Here is a 20,194-nt window from a genome sequence, read left to right as displayed (position 1 = left end):
TTTGATAATCACTTGATTACATTGTAGTTATTTTAATAGTTTTTAATTTTCTTAAATAAGAGAAACAGCATATTTGACAAATCTCATTGTAAGAGTGCAACTTTGAAGAACTAGTCTAAGATTTCTTCTATTTGTGGTTATTGGTGGTGGTGTACTTAATTACAAAAAAATAGAAAGATAATCTGTGTTTTGTGTCAGAAATGCAAGGTATTTTCCTAGAGCTAAGTATAATCTGATAATTTTATAACTCATCAGAGGAAATATTTTTTGCTATTTAAAAATTTAAACTCCATACAATAGAGCTGGCACAGTATTTTGAAAAGAATACAAGAATCAGATATTAAAGATACCTTAAATTGTTTTAAAGTATAGTTAAAAGGATCGTAACAGACATGAATACATTTCGAAGATGTATTAATTTGAATTTACTTTTCTCATTAAGAAGGTTAGGAACGGTCGTATTTCCAAATTAGCTTTCATCTGTCTTTTAAACCCATAACTTTGTTGATTTAGAATAATAGAATGAGTCTGACCTCTGAGTCCTGGTTTTGTGCAGAAGCATGAAAGAAAAGTGTTTTTAAACACCATATCCTGGAACCTTTCGAAGTATGTAATATGCTTGTTGTTGACCAGCTCATATTTTATTTTCTGAATTCTCTCACCTTTCTACCTCTTCCTTTCTTCCCAGCTGAATTTCTTTCAGCTTCATTCTTTATCTGAAAAAAAATTTTTTTCCCCCTCTAGAATTAACTGCTTACTTTATCTATAATCAGAATTTGTTTTTATACATTACCTGTGATCTCTGCTCAGCATTTAAGCAAGTAAGCTTATCATTAGAATCACCTAATTTAAAGGTGATTGATAGCTCTTTAACATTTCCAGAACTATTTGCATTATTAAAAGATGTTTTCTAATGCAGATGACCTTGCAGTTGTTGAATGTTAGTACATTTTAACTTAGTGGAATAAAAAAAGTTTTATGGCACTCTGTGTGGATAATGGGTAGTATTCTTTGGGCAAAAAGACTAACATTCTATGATTTTGCAGTTTGAAAGACTAGGGTTCTTAATTTGATTAATTCATTAATGTGATACTAACTTGATCAAATGTACTTATTTTCATAATCAGAATATTATTAAATGTATAAAAGCTGATATTTAACTTATTAACATGAGATGGTTTATGTTTTTGAATAGGTGGTTTTTTAATCTTTAAAATAGGGAATTATTCTGCTTTAAAATTTAAAAACAATTTTGGTATAAAGAAAATGAAGGATCCTTGACCAAAAACTTTCTTGACCTTCGTTTTGATCTTCTATTCCCTTGTCTAATTAACGCCATAATTTTACTTACCTTTTTTCTATCATGAAAAAAAATGAATAATAAATCTCTAAGCAGTTTACTTTGCTATGTTTTGAGGATGTTGATTAAAAATGAATTCCGATAAAAGATAGAGCGCTGTATCTGATTTTTCTTGTGGGATCTCTAAGATAAGACTATTTGATTTAGTGGCCCAAAAGGGAGATTAGCTTGTTTAGGGCCCTGTCCCTGGCCTACCCTCCCTATCCTACAGACAGGTGTACCTTTTAGCCAGAGTTGAATTTCGTTATTCCTTGGCCGTGGCTGATCCCTGTTATTTGAGAATTAGGAAAGCTAGTTGCTTGGATTTCTTCAAATCATAGATCTAGGCATCCTCATCCTCCTGGCTGACCTCAGAAATGCCTTCCTTATTCCAGGCTCTCTGTTCTTTTCCTAGTCTGTCATAGATTTGTAACTCCCTGGGTCATCTTGATCAAAAATTTTAACATTTTGGTTTAGGATTAGGTTAAGCTGGAAGTGACAGAAAACTCTAAATAACAGTGATGTAAAGAAATTTGTCATGTATTAGCTCAGAAAGAGGTAACAGATAGCTGGTATGGAGTTCCACAGTGTCAGTGACCTGAGCTCCTCTACTTGAACTAACTTGTATGATCCCTGTTTCCAGGTTCACCTACCTCATAGTTTGAGGTGGCTCCTTCAGCTATCAAGTTGGATTCTAGTCAGTAAAAGAGGAAAGGGGGGAAGAGGGAGAGGTACACCCCCTTCCTTTACGATCATATCTTCAAAGTCGCATGTACCATTTTATCTTACATTCCATTGGCCATAACTTGTGACCACATCTGGCAGTAAGGTAGATTGAAAAGTATAGTCTTTATTTTTAGGTGACGGTATGTCCAGCTAAAAAACAGGAATTCTAATGAATGAAGAAGGATCACTGAACGAATATTGGGCAATAGCTAGTCATCTCAGGCATGGCTTTTGTTCACTCTGTGAGGAGACTAAGATCAGAAGTTTTATTGGTAAGCTGTCCCTAGCTCACAGATCATCCTGTGAGGTTTGAATACTGCGCTTGTTTTCAGATCTGATCCTGTTTCACTTGTCAAAGACTTTTCTACACTGCATATCTATTTTTTACCCCTAACTAGTGGAACTTGCTTGGATCTAAGTTCACAAATTCAGGTCTCTATTCATAGATGATGATCATCTCATATCAGAAATTTTAGAGGAGGATTAGATTCTTGTATTGTTTCACCCTGAAGGGGTGTGTGTCATAATTGCTGCTTGTGTATCTGAGGCTTCATTTCATGAAGATAATGATATCCAAACTTTTTTGACTGTTCATGTTTATCAGTAAGACATTTTTGAGTACTCATCAATTCTTGTATTTTTTTAAAATACTTGTCTTACTATGCTAAAACATTATGTTGGTTGTATAACACATGCAATAGATATTTTAAAAAGATGAGCTATCGATAACATAAGTGATATTTACATTATAAAAATTATTAACATCAATTGTACAAGAACTGTTTCGGAGTACAGTATGATTAAATATACTCGTTTTTGAAAATTTTATCTTGTCATTCTGATACAATGTATACATCTGGTTCTAAGTTGGGTTTATTTTGATACTTGATTTTAATAGCTGTCATGGATGAAAAAGATAACTCAAGAAAGATACATATATTTAAATGGAAGAAATTCACTCTAGTATCAAGTCACAATCCTAGTTTTTTGTTCCTGTCAAGTATACAAAGATTTTTATTTGCAGCTAAATTGGAACTTTTCTGTAATCTTCAGTGTGTCTTTTGTTCTTTTAAGCCAATAGGGAGTTCTTAAATTTTAAAATATTTACCATTTGAGCTCAAACACTGAAGGTTTTATTTGGAAAAATTTTAAAGTGTCCAGTAAGAATTTTTATAGATAAGTGGCACATTTCATTTTTAGTCATAAATCACAGAATGATGGAAGCATTGTTAAATATCAACTTCCTTTGCCTGTTTCTTTTAGAAAAGCAATTTTATTATTAAAATGTCGCCTTTATTCAGACAGATTAAGGGTGCTTAGTTTTCAATATGACATATCACAGCTGCTTATAATAGAAAAGGCATTGTCTTGTTTGTAAAACATTTGTCTCATTTTATTAAAAAATGTATAACTCACCCTTAAGTATAACAATTCTTAAGGTTTATTCTGTGAATTAATGGAGAACCTCTGTGTGGTATAAAGATTTTAATAGTTGTTTACCATTTCATTAAAGTTACTATAAACAGTATGTTCGTAAGTCTTTTTTTAATATAAAAAAGAACTATGATGACAGACATCTGTAAAAATGCAAACTGTTGAAGGCAAACAAATACATTAAGGGTGTCAGCTCCGCTTTATGGAATTCTCACTCTTCTTTCTGGATCTCTCTGTCTAGATATATTGTGACTGACAGTTTAAAGAGAGTATCCAACAAGGATACTAGTGTCAGTCTGATTTAATATTGGTAAAGTTTAATTTCATTTTTGTTTTTTGGTAACAGTTAATATACATAATAATATTTTCTTCCTGGACACTGATTTCAAATGTACTCTTTAGGAGAGACTCCCTGCTTAATGTATACTTCAGGGCTAATAAAAGCTGCTATAAAGATGTCTACTGAAATGGTAAAGTATTTTATTTAGAGATAGTCCTTTTTACATGTATACTGACCATAGTTTTCTCCTGAAGAGTTTTGCTAAACCTTACAAACTTTGACTTTAAAGCTTCATGAAATCGGAATGCCTAATAACATGTAAATATTTCTAACTCATTCTGAGTACTAAGGTCATCTTGTACTTCATCTTACTAGTTTCTTAACAATATTTTTCTTTTGCTTACTTTTTCTTGTCACTTTAAATATTTTATAACAAAGTGGACCGTAAATCAGATATATTTTGTTTAGATACCTGATTAAGGACATATTTTATCTTCAGTGTTAATTTTTTCCTAAAGATTTAACTTTGTATTTTGAAAATTTAAAACATAGTGAAACAGAAAGAACAGTATAGTATACACACATTTACCCATCACCAAGATTCAACTATTAATGTTTTGCTGTATTTGCTGCATCTATTTATAGTTTACCAGTTCATTCATCTAATCTTTCCATCTAATTGAACTTCATCATGCATCCCTCCAAATGATTTCAGCATAATAACAACTATAATCACACTTACAAAATAAAGTTTTCAAAAATCTAATATCCTGTCCATATTCAAATTTGCCATATGTCCCCACAATATCATTTTTATTTGCTTTGTTCAAGTTGTAATCAAGAAACTAGTATTTAGTTATATTTCTGAAGCCTCTTATACCCCTTTGCAGTTTGAAAAGACCCTTATTTAGATATATTTAAGTTTATTGGGTATATTTATGTTTATTAGAATTCTCTTCTTGTGTTCCAAGTTCTAATAATTCTCTTAATGTGTTCTAAAATTATTTCAGGGTTGCCACTTTTTTAAAATCAAGGTTCTATCTTTTTAAACATTTTCAGCTTTATTGAGGAATAATTGACATATAAAATTGTAAGATATTTAAAGTGTACATTGTGGTGATTTGATATACATGTGCATTGTGGAAGGATTCCCCCATTTAGTTAATATATCAATCACCTCACACATTTTATTTTTGTGTGTGAAAACATTGAAGTTTTATTCTCCTAGCCATCTCAGTTATATAGCACAGTGGTATTAACAAGTAGTCACCATGTTCCGTTAGATTCTCAGACCTTATTTATCATATAGTTTAAGGTTAGTATGCTTTTACCACCTTCAACCTCTATTTCTCCCATGCCCCCATCCCTGGTAATGACTTTTTTAATCCTTTATTTCTATAAGTTTGACTTTTTTTTTTTTGATTCTACATATAAATAATATCGTGCAGTATTTGTCTTTCTCTCTCTGTCTTACCTACTTACCATAATGCCCTCAAGGTCCACCTTTGTTATTCCAAATGGCAGGATTTCCTTCTTTCTCATGTCTGAATAATATTTCATTCTGTATATATATACCAGGTCTTCTTTATCCCTTCATCTGTTGATAGACACTTGAGTTGTTTCCATATCTTGGCTGTTGTGAATAATGCTGCAGTGAACATGGGAGTGCAGATATCTCTTCAATATCCTTTTTTTCATTTACTTTGGGTATATACTCAGTTGTGGATTGCTAGATCATATAGCAGTTCCATTTTTAATATTTTGAGAAACTTCTGTACTGTTTTCTGTAGTGATTGCACCAATTTACATTTCCGCCAACAGTGCACAAAGGTTCCCTTTTCTCCACATCCTCACTAACACTTGTTATCTCTTTTTTTGTGTGATAGCCATTCTAACAGGTGTGAGTTGATATCTCATTGTGGTTTTGATTTGCATTTCCCTGATGATTAGTGATGAGAATCTTTTCATGTTCCTTTTGGTTATTTGTATGTCTTTGGAAAAATTTCTATTCTGTTCATCTGCCCATTTTTTTAATTTAATTTTTTAAAATTGTATTAGGTTTTAAATATTTCGTATATTTTTTGCTATTGAATTGTATGAGTTCTTTATATATTTTATTAACTGCTTATCGCATATATGATTTGCACATATTTTTTCCCATTCTATAAATTGCCTTTTTATTTCGTTGATGGTTTCCTATGCTGTATAGAAGAAGCTTTTTGGTTTGATGTAGCTCCACTTGTTTTTTTACTTTTGCTTTTGTTACCTTTACTTTTGATGTCAGAGTCAAAAAATTATTGCCAAAGAGCGATGTCAAGTAGCTATTCTGTATTTTCTTCTAGAGTTTTTATAGTTTCATGTTTTATGTTCAAGTCTTTAATTCATTTTTAGTTGATTTTTGTGTATGTTGTAAGATAAGGTAGATGTCCAGTTTCATTCTTTTGCATGTGGCTGTCTAGTTTCCCCAGCATTGTTTATTGAAGAAACTTTCCTTTCCCCATTGTATATTCTTGGTTCCTTTGTCATAAATTAATTGACCATGTATGCATGAGTTTATTTCTGGGCACTCTGTTCTTATCTGTCAATCTGTGTCTGTTTTTATGCCAGTACCATACTGTTTTGATTACTATAGCTTTCTAATACAGCTTGAAATCAGGAAATGTGATGCCCTCCAGCTTTGTTCTTTCTTAATATTACTTTGCTACTTTTGGAGTCTTTTGTGGTTCCATATAAATTTTAGGATTTTTTTTTTTTATTTCTTTGATAAATGCCATTAAATTTTTATAGGGATTGCATAGAGTATGTTTTATTTTAGGTAGTATGGACATTTTAACAATATTCTTCCAACCCATGACCATGAAAGATCTTTCTCCTTTTTTGTGTCTTCAACTTTTTCATCATAGTCTTAGAGTGTACAGATCTTTCGCTTCCTTGGTAAATTTATTCCTAGTTATTTTATTCTTTTTGATACAGTTGTAAATAGGAGATTATGTCTTTAAGCTCTATTTAATATACTTGATCAAAGTTTATTTTAGATACAGACTTTGTTAGTTATATTCCTAAAGAGTCTTTGGTGGCAATGTACATACCCAGAAAAATGCTGTCTTTCTGAATAGCTTTTTGTTGTTTGATTGCTCCATGTTGGGATGTGTCCTTCTAACTTCTGCTTTATAAACTATTAGCATTCTTTGAATTCTGCAAGGAGTCAATAAACAGTACTGTGATGGAAGTAGAGGGATTTTATTCTGATTCTTTTGCTTGCTACGGGTAACTTCCTGCTTAGAGTCTCATTTAATGTATAGGTTCTAATCTGAGATAGAAACTTGGAAACCATGAAATGTTTGTATATATTTGTGCATTTTTCATTCAAGTTGTGCTAAAGGCTGGACACTGTATGTTTTCAGCTGCTGTTCTAAGAATTAAAGGTATATTAGAAAGCAAAATGACAAATTCCTGTCCTCATGGAGTTTACATTCTATTTAATGTTTGTTGCATATACCATTAAAGTTTTTCTTGGGCTGCTATGGATTAGGGATGTTAAGTATTTGAGTCTTACGTACTGATAAATATGTAATTCTCTAAACGTTTTGTTAAGCCTCTAACTTTTCGTTGTTTCTGGTTTTCTCTTGTATTTGAGTAAAAACAAAGTGTTATAAAACAAAGTGCCTAGTTGGGATTTGAGTCTTTGAAATGCAAAACACAATAAATACTGGTTAAGATCTATATTATAAGAGGGCTGAATCGCATTTTTTTCCAACTGATTTCTTTTTATGGTAATAATCTTATTAATAGCACTACAGGTATCGGCCACTTATAGCATGGTTCCACAATTATAAGATATAATGATTTGCTTTGGCATAAAAATGGTTGGTACTGCTTGTTCATTTAACAAATATTTATCGCATTCCCATTATGTGTTAGCGTGTCTCCAGTGCTGGAGAATATAGTGGTGGTTGAGACAAAATTACCTGTCCTCACGGACCTTCCAAGTAAAGTGGAAGGCGAAAGAGGATGTTTGGTTGTTTGATTGATGGTGGAGGCCATGTTTTATTTGAATTGGGCTGGTTAGGGCAGGAGGCCTCTCTGTATAGCTGACTTTTAAGAGTATCAGCATCCTTAGAGATATGTAATGGCCAGCCTTTTGAATATATTGGGAAGTGAAGAACATTTTAGCAAATGAAAAGTATATATTATTTGGCAATTAGTCAATCCTTTTTGTCAAATTAAAGTAGTCCACTGTTACTAAATAGTTCTAGTATCTCCTTGGGTTGTGTTTACTTGATTACATTCATATTTAGTTTTTCACCCAAGTGAGTCTGTAATTTAGTGGACTGTGGAAATGAATTGCGGGACAATGATTTCCCTATGTGCTGGCCCACAAGAAAGAAAAACCTAAGAAATAAAAATAAAAGTTAAACAAGAAGCAAATCCTTAAGCAACTAAGTACTCCCAGATACTCCCCAAACACACAAGTTTGTATTAGCAAGTGTTGACCTGGTCACTGTAGGTTTTCCAGAACTGGCCAGTTTGTGTACAGGTGCCTTTTCTCTGTGCTTGTTTTTAGAAACAAGCTAATCCAATTAAAAATTTGGTATGTAGCGGTGGCTCCATAGTGTAGTGGTTAGCACGTCTGCTTTACACACAGAAGGTCCTGGGTTTGCGCTCCAGGTGGAGCCACGGACCATACCCCAGGTGCGCCAGGCCCCAGGTGCACGCTGTGAGCGTGTGGGAGGAGATGCCCTGCCTTCAGAGATCCAGTTCTTAAGGGGAAATGGCAACATCATAGGTCAGGGGTGGAAGTGGAGTGGGGGGGGAGTAACTAAAGAGGGGGAAAAATTGGCATGTATATTTCAGTATTTTCCTTAATTTCATAACCTTCGTTGTCTGATAGTTAAAAAAAAACATTTAGTACATTTATAGCCTTGATAATCTTATGTTTAGATACATATTTAGATTTATGAAATTAGGTTTTCATGTTTTGAACTGAAGTTTCTATTCTCTGTTTTTCATAGGTATGGTTTGTAGTTAACATGATGAGGATATCCAGCTCTACCTTTTGTTTTATCTTTGCTTGGTAGAAATGAAAAGAAGAAAGTGTATACTCTATTGTCCTTACAATTTAATTTCAGTGTGTCCACATCATCTTTTATATTTATTCATTAGTATATTTATATTGCCCTGTTCTGCTCCATTTACCAAAAACAAAAACAACCCCCCCACTCAAAAAAAAAAAAAAAAATCTGGAAAGAATTTTCTGTGCTCTCTATCACAAAATCTCTCCTTCAAATTCAGATTTCTCCCTTACCCATTACTATCATGGCTACCAGATCCAAAGACCATTTCTCTTTTATTCTACCTATTAGTGTCATTTAACTCAGTTGATTTCTGCCTTTGAGATGTTTTGTTTATTCAGTTGATCTTTGCTTTACAGCTCTCTTTGTTATTCTCTTACCTTCCTGTCTTCTTCCTCTCAGTTTTCTTTTGCTGTTCCTCTTTATCTTCCTGACTGCTAATCACTGGAGTATCTCAAGGTTCAGATTTTAGGCATCATTTTAGAAATCTCTATCTACTCACTTTTGTGGTGATATTATCCAATTTGTAACTTAAGAAACTATAATTTAACACCCAAGAGAGAGACAGAGACAGAGAGACAGAGAGACAGAGTGTGTGTGTGTGTGTGTGTGTGTGTGTGTGTGTCCTTAGTCTTCTTGCCTAAACTCCAGACTCCTCTTTTTACTTCTTTGATGTTTATTTGGGATCTTAAGCTTAATGTTGAAAATTGAACTCTTGGTACCTACTTCCCCAGCTCGCTTCCTGTAATCTTCTCCATCTCTATAAATGACAACTCCCTTTGAATTGCTTAGCAAAAAACTTTACAGTCATTCTTTGCTTCACATTTCATATTTAATTGGTCAGCATATCCTGTTGGCTTTATTTTCAGAATACACCAAGAATCTAGCCATTTGCACTTCTCACTTTCTTCACTGCCAGTGTGGTCTTGGCCATTACCATCTCTCACCTGGATCATTGCATTAGCCTGTAAGGGGCTTCCCTGTTTCTGCCCTTGGGGTTTCTTACAGTGTATTCTCAAAAGAGCACCTAGAGTGATCCTTTAAAAAGTTAGGTCCCATCCTCTTATTTTCATGGTGCTCTGGGAACTTTCCATTTCGCATAAAGGAAAAAAGCTAATGTCCTTCTGGCCTACAAGATCATCCACAGTTTGCCTGGATACCTCTCTAATTTTACCTGCTGTTCTCCCTGTCTCTTTCCCTAATCTAGCCTCACAGACCTGCCCCCATTCTATTCCTTTTAATAGCCTAAGCATGCTCCTGCTTTGAGGTCTAGATACTTGATGTGCCTTCTAACTAGAAAGCTGTTCCCTTAACTTGTTGAGGCTTTTGCTGAAAAGTCACCTCAGCAATGTCATCGCCAGGCTTCTCCTAACCTATACAGTACCTTTTAGGAAATAGGAAAGGCACCCTTTCTCCTGTGCACAGCTTGAAGAGCAGACAGAGGTCTTGATTTCAGTCTTTACTTTTCTACTGGGCCAGCAGCCATTGTGTAATGAACAACCAGGACAATTACCCCTGGCTTTTTCTGACCATTTTAGTTCAAATTACAAACTATCCTTTGTTCACCTCTCTGGTCTCCCTATTACTCTTTTAATTTATTCATATGATTTATCTAACACTATATTATTTGTCTCACCTTCATTAAACTAAAGGTTCATGGAAACTTTTTTAAAAAAAATGTATTTTATGGAAAACATCAAAGTAGTGAGAATAGTAAATGAACCTCTATGTACCTGTTACTTAGCTTAAACAGTTAATAATTAGTCTTGTTTCATTTATACTCCACTCATTTTCCCTCCTCTCATTTTCTGCCCAAGATTATTTTGAAGCATAGCCCAGAAATCATATATAGTATGTCCTCGAATAATGTCATTTAATATAATGTCATTTTGTTATAACATTGATGAGATGCCATAGGAACCTAACTCTTGTTTATATCAATTAGCCTGTTGGTAAACTGGTTTTGTTACTTGTGGTTTTGCTTAAAGTTGCAGAACCTTTCAGTTACTAGCATGTATCCCTAAATTAAAGAATTCTTTATTAAAAAAAAAACTACATTAATATCCTGCCTAAAACACTTAAAGAATAATTTCAGATATGTAGTCAGCTTTCAGTTTCTTTAACATTATTATTTTTTCACAGTTTGAAGCAGAATTTAAATAAGGTCAATATATTTAACTGGTTGATGTGTAAATTAATGCTAGTTTGTATTTCAGTCTATATTAATTTTCCCTACCTTGATATTTACTTGTTGAAGAAACTGGGTTATTTGTTATAAGAATTGTGTATCATTTGTATCTAGAATAATCGAGGCCTACATGTGACACATAGTAGGTGCTCAGTAAAGGTAAATGATTTATAGTATTTTAGGATAGAATTAAAATGTTAAATTTTTAGGAAATCTTTTCACTTTTATATTAGCTTGATAGAATAATCTTGGCAATAAGAGCAATTATTTAGACAGTTGAACAGGGTCAGATGAAGGACATTTAGGACTATAGAAAGGTATTTGAAAAGATCTGCCAAGACATACTGATGATGGCCACTGTTTATTTAAGATATTATTGTCTGCATATTAAGCACTGTGTTAGAAGCTACATTAATTTCTTCAATTTTCATAGTAACCTTTCAATGAAGGGTGTAAAATCTACATTTTCCCAGTGAAGTAATTGAGATTCAATGGGGAAGTGGAGAAGTGGGTGCTTGTCATTAATGTCTTTCTTAACAAACTTTATGGAACTAGAGATGGCTAAAACCATATGCATGTATACCTGATAAAAAAAGAAAAATTTAAAAAACGTGACACCAAGAATACTACTACCCTCTGCATAGAAAAACTTTGTTTAGTGTATATCTTTTTAGCTGCTTTTTCTAGGCATTCAATACATACATTACACATTTTTTTAAACAAAATATTTTTAAGGTGAGACATTAGAAAATGCAAATAAGAAAGGGACAGAGCTACTCAGAAGTAATATCATTTTGGTGTATTTGTTTTTGGGGTGTGGGGCTGTGGGGAAGAGAGGATATAGAGCTTGAGAAACAGTCACACTGTACCACATGCAGTTCTTTCTCTCATATAATGCCCTTTAGCATATTGAAGACTGAAAATCTGCAGTAAAGAAACTTTTACTTCGTTTTAAACCATTGTTTTTCTTTTAGACTCGTTTGGTAGAAAAATCCCTTTCCGTGAAATAGTGGCCAGTTTTTTCCAAAGTATAAAGTTGAGTTTGGCAAAAGTTGAAATATTTGTGCACATTTAAATATGACTTTAGAATGTGTTAAATACAGATTACAGCAGAAAGATTGGATAATTTAATAGTGTTGGAGTAATTTAAGACAGCATTCTGAAGAAAAATTAATTTTGGTTGACAACAGAAAATACTAAAATAAGGTAAACAAGGGAAAATACTTGCATTAAATAGGTAACAGATATGACAAAAAATTCATGTAAATTACTGAGAGAAAAACACATTAAGATGAATAGGAGAGTAGACAAAGCTAAACAAATACAAGAAGGCAGTACAGTATACACATCTGAAATGTTCAAGCTTTTTTAGTAACCATGTTTCTTTAAAAATCTGAAGCTGGTGCCAGTGAGTTCTTAATCGAGACTTAATATGAAGTTCTTTATGGAAAATCATCATATATAAAATGGTAAAGTACATTTTAAATATATGTAAAATATATATATTTACTTTCTTTGACTCAGTAAACCTATGTTTTAAAGTTTACTGTAAAGAAGGCATTGAAGAAAAAATATGTGTATAGTGGTATTATTTATATTTTTCAGATTACGAACATGCTTATATCTAAAATTTACCCCCAAGTGATTAATCGTAACATATAACTTGATGGTGTATATCATGTCACAGACTCCTCTTGGAATAACTTATGACTCATCCATGAAGGAAAGAACTCGAAGGGAGGAAGCAGAGGCTGGGTGGTCTTCTGCAGTGTTATGGGAGAAAGCTGTGGATCTCTCTTAAGAAGATGCATTCATGTATTTTCTTTGTCAATTTCAAAACACAAGCCCTATAAAATAGATATCTAACCTTTATTGACTCTGCAAAGATACCATGTTTAGCTTTTTTTCTCAAATCTGATACTTAATGCCAACTTTTATAATAGAGGAAATAACTATCTTAGAAGTAGTTGAGTTGAGTTTGGCCTTTGTACTGCCAGCATAAATTAAGGGATGTCAAATGTGAAGAATTCCGTACTGTACGGTGGTTCTCCTTTTTGTGTATTAAAGTGATTTAAATGAATCTCAGTTGTTGAGAAATTTAGGAAATTTAACTTGAAATGGTTTAGTTTTATTTTCTTTTTATCTCATTTATCCCTTTTGCCAAAAGGATAGATTGGAATGAAATAGTCTGAAATAAAGTAGTATCAGTCAGTGTTAGGAGGACTTCATGTAGACTTGACTGGCATCAGAGCTCAGCACATTTAATTAGGGCCGTTTGGGAATGGGGACTGGAGAAATTTTAAAGTGATTTAAATTCAGGCTCAAGAAGATTTCTGAGTATGATTATAGATTTTATGCCCAAACTTCCAAATGAGAATAATACCTAATTCTGGAATGTGGGAGGGAGTAAAAGAAACATGTTTTTTTCCTGCATGGCCCAACTGGCTATACACTTACCTCCTAAACAATTCAAGACATTGCCTTTTATTTTTCCCGTAACCCAAAGTTCCCATTTTAGTGGGTGTTTTGAATAAGACTGGCCACTTTTTATAAAAGTTGGATCAGATACTGAATCTTAGTTTGCCTTATAATCCTTGAAGGGGGAGGTGTGGGAGGTCCCTGAGAACAGGCAGGGAGACTCTGAAACAAAAGTTAACTGTTAATATGAGGCTTTTTAAGTACCAGATACTGTTCCAACCGCCTTTATACAAATTAATTGATCATCAGCAAACCTGTGACCACTTGTATCTCCATTTTATAAAAGAATTTGAGGCACTGAGAAGTTAATTATGTCCTTTAGTTGTTGGCGGGAGAGCAGGCCTTGGTCAGCATGAGAGCCCTGGAAATGTTGGAGACAGTCTAGAGCTTGGTTTAATGTAGAGATGGCCTTTTTTGAGATGAAGGAAATAGTTTGCCTGGAGAAGTAGGAGTACACAAAAGGCTGTATTCTTGGAAACACCTCTGAGAAACTTTTCAAATGCAGTCTTAAGTATTATTCCAGTTGTAGGTTGTTGATTTATTTTGCCTAATGATGGGCCCTCAAGGCATCACTTACTTTATAACTTATTTCCCAGTACACACAAACATGCTCAGATCTCTATCGATTTTCTCCTCCTCTTCTCCTTCCCTCTCTCCATTTCCCTCTTTTGCCCCATTTTCTCTCCATTCCTATTCCCTCATCTCACTATTTGTGAGGGTGATTCTGCCTATTTCACCTTTTTCCCCATTTCTGTCACCTATATAGAAAAACCATCTTTTATCCCTTTAACTGATCTTTTCTGTCTTTTGCAATTACACTTTTTAAAACTAAAGAGACTAGTTGCCATTCTTCATTTATTTGCTTTTTTAACCTCTTGTTGTTTGACCCTCTGCTTCTGTGTCAATTAGTGTATTTTTCTCCCTTTTTTCTTTCTGTAGCAGTTAACTTTCCTGATCCTAATTCCTTGAAATTCTCCTTACTCTTCTTTTGTCATGTTACATTATCTTGATGTTTCAAAAGAAACGTCAGTATATCCAAATATATCCAAAAAAGTGCAGTCATGACCTTATTCCTAAATTTCCAATTTATATTTTGGTTAATGGAGACATTTTTTTCTCATAAACGTTTCCATTTTCCTGGTGCTTTCATTCCCTTAAATGTTTCATTCAGATATTTCTGGAGTGTCTTTCTATATACCAGGTGGTTTTTCTAGGTTTCGAAGTTTCAACAGCAAATAAGAGATAAAGTCCCTGACTTGTAGAGCTTACATTCTAGTGGAGAAGACAGTTAATGAACAAATATTTGATTGTATGACAAAACATGTCTTAAAGCATAGGTCTCTAACCCCCAGGTGGCAGACTGGTACTGGTCTATGGCTTGTTAGGAACCGGGCTGCACACAGCAGGAGGTGAGTGGAGGCGGTGGGCAGAGTGAGCTGACTTCACCTGTGCCCCTGCTCCCCAGTGTTAGCATCACCGCCTTAGTTCTACCTCAGATCATCAGGCATTAGATTCTCATAGGAGCACCAGTTCCTGGTGCCATAAAGGTTGGGGACTGCTGTCTTAGGGGATAAAGTACGTATGCTAAGGATTAGTGGGCAATGATGAGAGTGTGTGCTATTTTGGATAAAATCATTAGGAAAGGTTTTTCTGAGAAGGTGATGTTTGAGTGAAACGAATGAAACAGGAAAGTTAACCATATGCATATCTGGGAGAAAAATGCTCCAGTTAGAGGGAATATCAAGTACAAAGACTCTGAAATAGCCTTATGCTTTCCTGTATGCAGGAAAGGCCAGTGTGATTGGTACTGATTGAGTCATAGAGAGGAGATATGTCAGAGAAGTTGTTTGAGGAGGATCTTCTTAGGACCCTTTGGGATATTGGTAAGGGTTTGGAGGGTCTTAAACAGAAGAATGGTAACATGATGACTTAATAGAAGGATCACAGTGATGACTGGGAGAATAAACTATTTGTGGGGCGCGGGTGGGGGGTGATGGCACTAGAGGAACCTAGGACACTAGGAGACTATTATAGTCTTGATGAGAGATGATGGCGATTTGAAGTAGAACATTAGCTGTGGAGGTTGTAAATGGTCAGATGAATGGTATATTTTGTAGATAGAGCTGGCAGGATATTTGTTGGGTGTAGAATATGAGGAGAGAGGAGCCAAGGATAGTTTAGTTTTAGGCTTGAACAACTGGGTGGGTGAGTGAATGGATTTTCCATAACTGGGAATACCCCTGGAAGGGCAGTTTTATTGAGGGGAGGGAAAATTGGTGGAATCAGTATTTATTTTCAGTATGTTAAGCTCGAGATACCTGTTATACAACCTAGTGGAGATGTCATATTATATTTTTCTGGAGATCAGCTATGAGTTGGGGCTGGAAATAACTTTGGGAGTTATCCAAGTATAGATGGGAGTGGATGAGATCACTTAGGGAGGAGTTAGTAGAGATAAAGAAGACAAATGGGAATACTGAAACTTTAATGTCTCCAGCATGTAGACATGTACACGAAGAAGTCTATCAAAGGATATTGAGAAGTGGCTAGCGAGGAGGATGTGATGTCCAGGAGCTAAGTGAGGAGAAAGGGATTCAAGAAGGGGAGAAGTATCAGCTATGTCAGAAGCTGATAGAAAATGGAGTAAGATAATACCTAACAATTGATCTTTGGATCTGGCTTACTAAATCCTATAGCTCTAAAATTCATAACATATCTTTTCACTCCCTGCCAACAAACTCTGTTATTAATCAGGCTTTAATCACTTTTCTCCTGGACTATTTTCCTCTTTTGAATTGTTCCTTTCTCTCTTAATTATAATACAAAATACATGCTCATTGTAAAAAATGTGGAAAACACAGACAATATAACAATAATAAAAAAAGCCCCAAATTCCTTATCCACCTTGCCACCGGAGATAGTGACTGAAGGCTATGGTGCTTTTGTCCCTACTCTGTTCATTTCTATCTGTTAATATTTGTAATGCATATATTGTATATATGCTTTTCTATAAAATTGCGATGAAAAGTAGTTTTAAATTTTGCTTTAAGTAAACATGGTGGAACTATTAATATAATGTTAAAAATTCTTTGAGAATGTATGTGAATGTGTGGCAACATAAGTATTCCATCATGGTGCAATAGCTTTTTAACTGAACAACTCGCCACCTGTTTTTTCCCTAATTATATCTTAAATGAGTCCTGATGAATTTTCCCATCAAAATGTATTCTTCTCTAAGCTTTTAGTGCATAGCATAGTGATACTCTGTTTTTGAGAGTAATGCATGCATATGGCAGGAAATGAGAAAATAGTAAAAAAAAGTATACTTTTATAGACTGTTTTAATTTTCATCTGTTTTTCTGCTGATCTTTTTTTCTGTGTGTCTAAATGTACATACACATGCATTTCATTTGTTCGTTACAAGGATTATAGTATGTGTTCTAGCCAGTATTTTTTTTTTCATAATTCATTCTGTCTTCTATTTTTTATAATTTTGTAGTCAAAGTGTATTAGCAGTTTTGTGATTCTGTTTGTTGTCAAATTGTTCTTCAAAAAGATTGTATCATTTGAAAGTGTATTTATAAGGAATTTTGTTCTCTTTAAATTTTAGGATAGACCACTATCTTGTTGAGCTCTTTTAAATGAAGTTCTACTTGGATACAAAGATGAGGACTAGATAACTTCTTGAGGTTCCTTCTAACCCCTAGGATGAAGATAATAACTAACATTTGTATAGTGCTCTAAAGTTTACAAAGTGAGTTCTCATACATCATCTTACTTGATCCTCACAACAGCCCTGTGAGGTAGGTAGGACAGGTATTGTTATTCTCATTTTAGAGATAAAGAAATTGATAGGTTAAGTGACTTGATCAAGTTTTATTTAAGTATTTTAGCAGGGATTTGAATTCAGGTCTTCTGATCTAAACACATTTTGTTAATAAGATTTTATACAACTGCACGTTTAGATTTGCTGTATGTCCGTTAAGGTACATTTGTTATATAAAGAAATAAATTATATGAAAATGTAGAGTGTTTCAGTGTTATATTTTCTTCAGTATTTCCCATTCCTTTTGCATATCTTCCCATCTCATTAAATGAACCTCTCTTTTGACTAGGAGAACGTAATTATATAGCTATATTAAACCTAACCATTTTCTCTAACATTTGGGGGAGGGGGAAGTTACATGGTGTTTTCCATTTCTCTCCCTCTCCCCCTCTCCCTGACTACCTCCCCCGCCTTCTCCCAACCATGTGTGTGTTTACTACCACTCAGAAGTATATCTGAAACTAATATCGTATGCTAAATGCAGTTGAAAAATAAAAAAATTATTTAAAAAGTATATCTACGATACTTTCACACATGTAGCATAAAGTCTTTAAGTAATAGAATTCCAGTTAGAACTAGAATTTTTGGTTTTAGCATGAACGTATATTACAGGCTTTTCAAGGTATTAAAATCTCATACTACTTTAACCAAAATTGGGATAATTGAGTACTCAGGTATAGTTGCTTATGATGTTTATAAAGGTACAGTGAGAGCGATATTGGCGGTTAAATCAAGAAAGATTATAGCTGATCTTCTCTTTGACTAGTTACCTCATAAGGTAGAAGTTTGTAAAACTGAATTGGGAGTTTATTAGTTGCAATATCATATATTAGGAATAGACCTAGATTTTCAGGACTACATAGTAGTCCATTAAACTGTCTCACAGTGTTTTCTGTACTGCGGTTAAGTATTTAATGTCCCCAATATTTTTAGAAGTAATTTTTTTTATTGTTTTTGTTTTTTTCTAGTTGTTGGTCTTGACGATATTATGGACGAAGGAGTTGTTAAAGAAAGTGGCAATGATACGATTGATGAAGAAGAACTGATTTTACCTAACAGAAATTTGAGGGACAAAGTAGAAGACAATTCAGTGAGATCACCAAGAAAATCACCTCGTTTAATGGCACAAGGTAATCCTTCCAAAGATTACCTAGAAACATCAAAGGTTTAGGTAGGGACAGATGTGATAAATTGTCAACTTGCTGAGCATTTTGATAAAATCAATTTTGAGATTATGTGAATTTGTTGGTATAATTTTTAAAAATTTTTATTGAAATTATACATTCACATAATTAAAAGAGTTGACTAGTTCTATAAGTTTCGAGTACTTGCCACCCCACTACTTATTTTTGGTTTCCCCAGAGGAAACTATTAACTCCTTTAGCTGGTTTTATTAATTTTTTTGATACTTATTTCCATGTGTCTAAGTGACACGTATATTGCTACTTCTTGATTTTCTGATGTAAGTATTTATTGACTTCCCTCTCTGGTTGATGAAAATTTGGTATTCTTTTCTCCTTTTGTCCCTATCACACAAAAGTACATTTTGTCATCTATCTACTATATAATTTTGTCAGAGCATTAGTAATTTTTTAATGTTACTGTGATTCTATATCCTATCAGAGATGATTTATTTAATAAATCATCTATTTTTTTCTACAACTTTTTATCTTTCTAATTTAATAAGGTTTTGTTCATTTGCCTATAGTTTTATACATTTATTTGTACACAGTTTTCTGCATACATATCAGTAATTATAGCCCAACTCCTTTGCCAGTTGTCTTAATCTTTCTTAAAGATTTTTGTGCATATCAGGTATTCTGTCATTTTCACTTTATTGAAGAAATATCTTGGAGCCTTATGTCTGCTCCTGTTGGACTAGTGTGTTAGCCCTCTAAGCCTAATGGCATAGCTGTTATTTATCCTTTTACCATTCTGAGGATTCTGTTCTGTGTTGCAATTCTTATGTTCAATATTTTGGTTTAACTCCTTCATTTTGGGGACATACCTCTTCTAGTAGTTTCATGAGAAAATGGAACACAACGATATATATTTTTAAATCTTGTGTGTTTGCAGATGTATTTAATCTGCTCTCAAATTGGGATCACGTCCAGTTGAACATAGAATTCAGGGTTAGAAATCATTTTCCTTCAGATATTTGAAAGTGTTGTTCTATGGTTTTCCAACTTTAGTGTTGTTGAGAGGTTCACTCCCCCACCCCGGGCCCCTTATGTTAGCTACTTTCTTGTGGAAGGTTGTGGAATCTCTTCCTCTCTTCAGCTCTAGTGTTTTGACATTTCTGATAATGTATCTTGGTGTAGGTGTGTTTTAGGTATTGATCTGCATATTTCAGTAGGTCCTTTTAGTCTGAAAACTGTTGTTGAGGAAATTTCTTGAATTCTTTCATTGGTAATTCCCTTTTTTCTCAGCTCTTGGTTTCTGGAACTCCTATTCAAGTGTTTGATAGCATGGACTAGCCTTTTTTTTTTTATCTTGCCTACTTTCCAACTCTTTTTCCTCTATTTGTTGAAATTTTCTCATGTTTATCCTCCAACTTTTTCATCAAGTTTTGCATTTCTAATTTCTAAATCATCTTTTTTGTTTTGGGAACATCCCTTTTTGTAGCATTCTAGTCTTGTTCACATACTTTTGTTGTGTTTTGTAAGGTACTTACAGTGTTTTAAAAAGTTTTTTGTTGTCTTTCATATAGTTTCTTTTTTTTCTGTGATGTAATTTTTTTTTTTTTTGACTTTTTTGTATTAAGAGACTCCCAAAATGTCTGATCCTTGATTGTCTGCTCATGTTAAGGAGTAGGAACTAAAACTCTAAGGAACGTTTCAATGTGTAGATT

At 33.7% G+C, this 20,194-nt stretch overlaps 1 protein-coding gene across 1 annotated transcript in view; it reads left to right on the top strand.

The window, feature by feature from the left end:
* PHF3 (PHD finger protein 3) overlaps positions 1–20,194 on the top strand; it is a 68,964-nt gene that overhangs the window by 17,664 nt on the left and 31,106 nt on the right. The window contains 1 exon segment of the mRNA XM_039853173.1: positions 18,312–18,473. Within this exon segment, the coding sequence (XP_039709107.1) occupies positions 18,312–18,473 (162 nt within the window).

The sequence above is a fragment of the Pteropus medius genome, unplaced genomic scaffold (genome assembly GCF_902729225.1).
Source record: "Pteropus medius unplaced genomic scaffold, Ma_sr-lr_union100, whole genome shotgun sequence".
Lineage (NCBI taxonomy): Eukaryota > Metazoa > Chordata > Mammalia > Chiroptera > Pteropodidae > Pteropus > Pteropus medius.
Note: the sequence above shows the minus strand (reverse complement) of the source record. Positions and strands in the feature narration are given on the sequence as shown.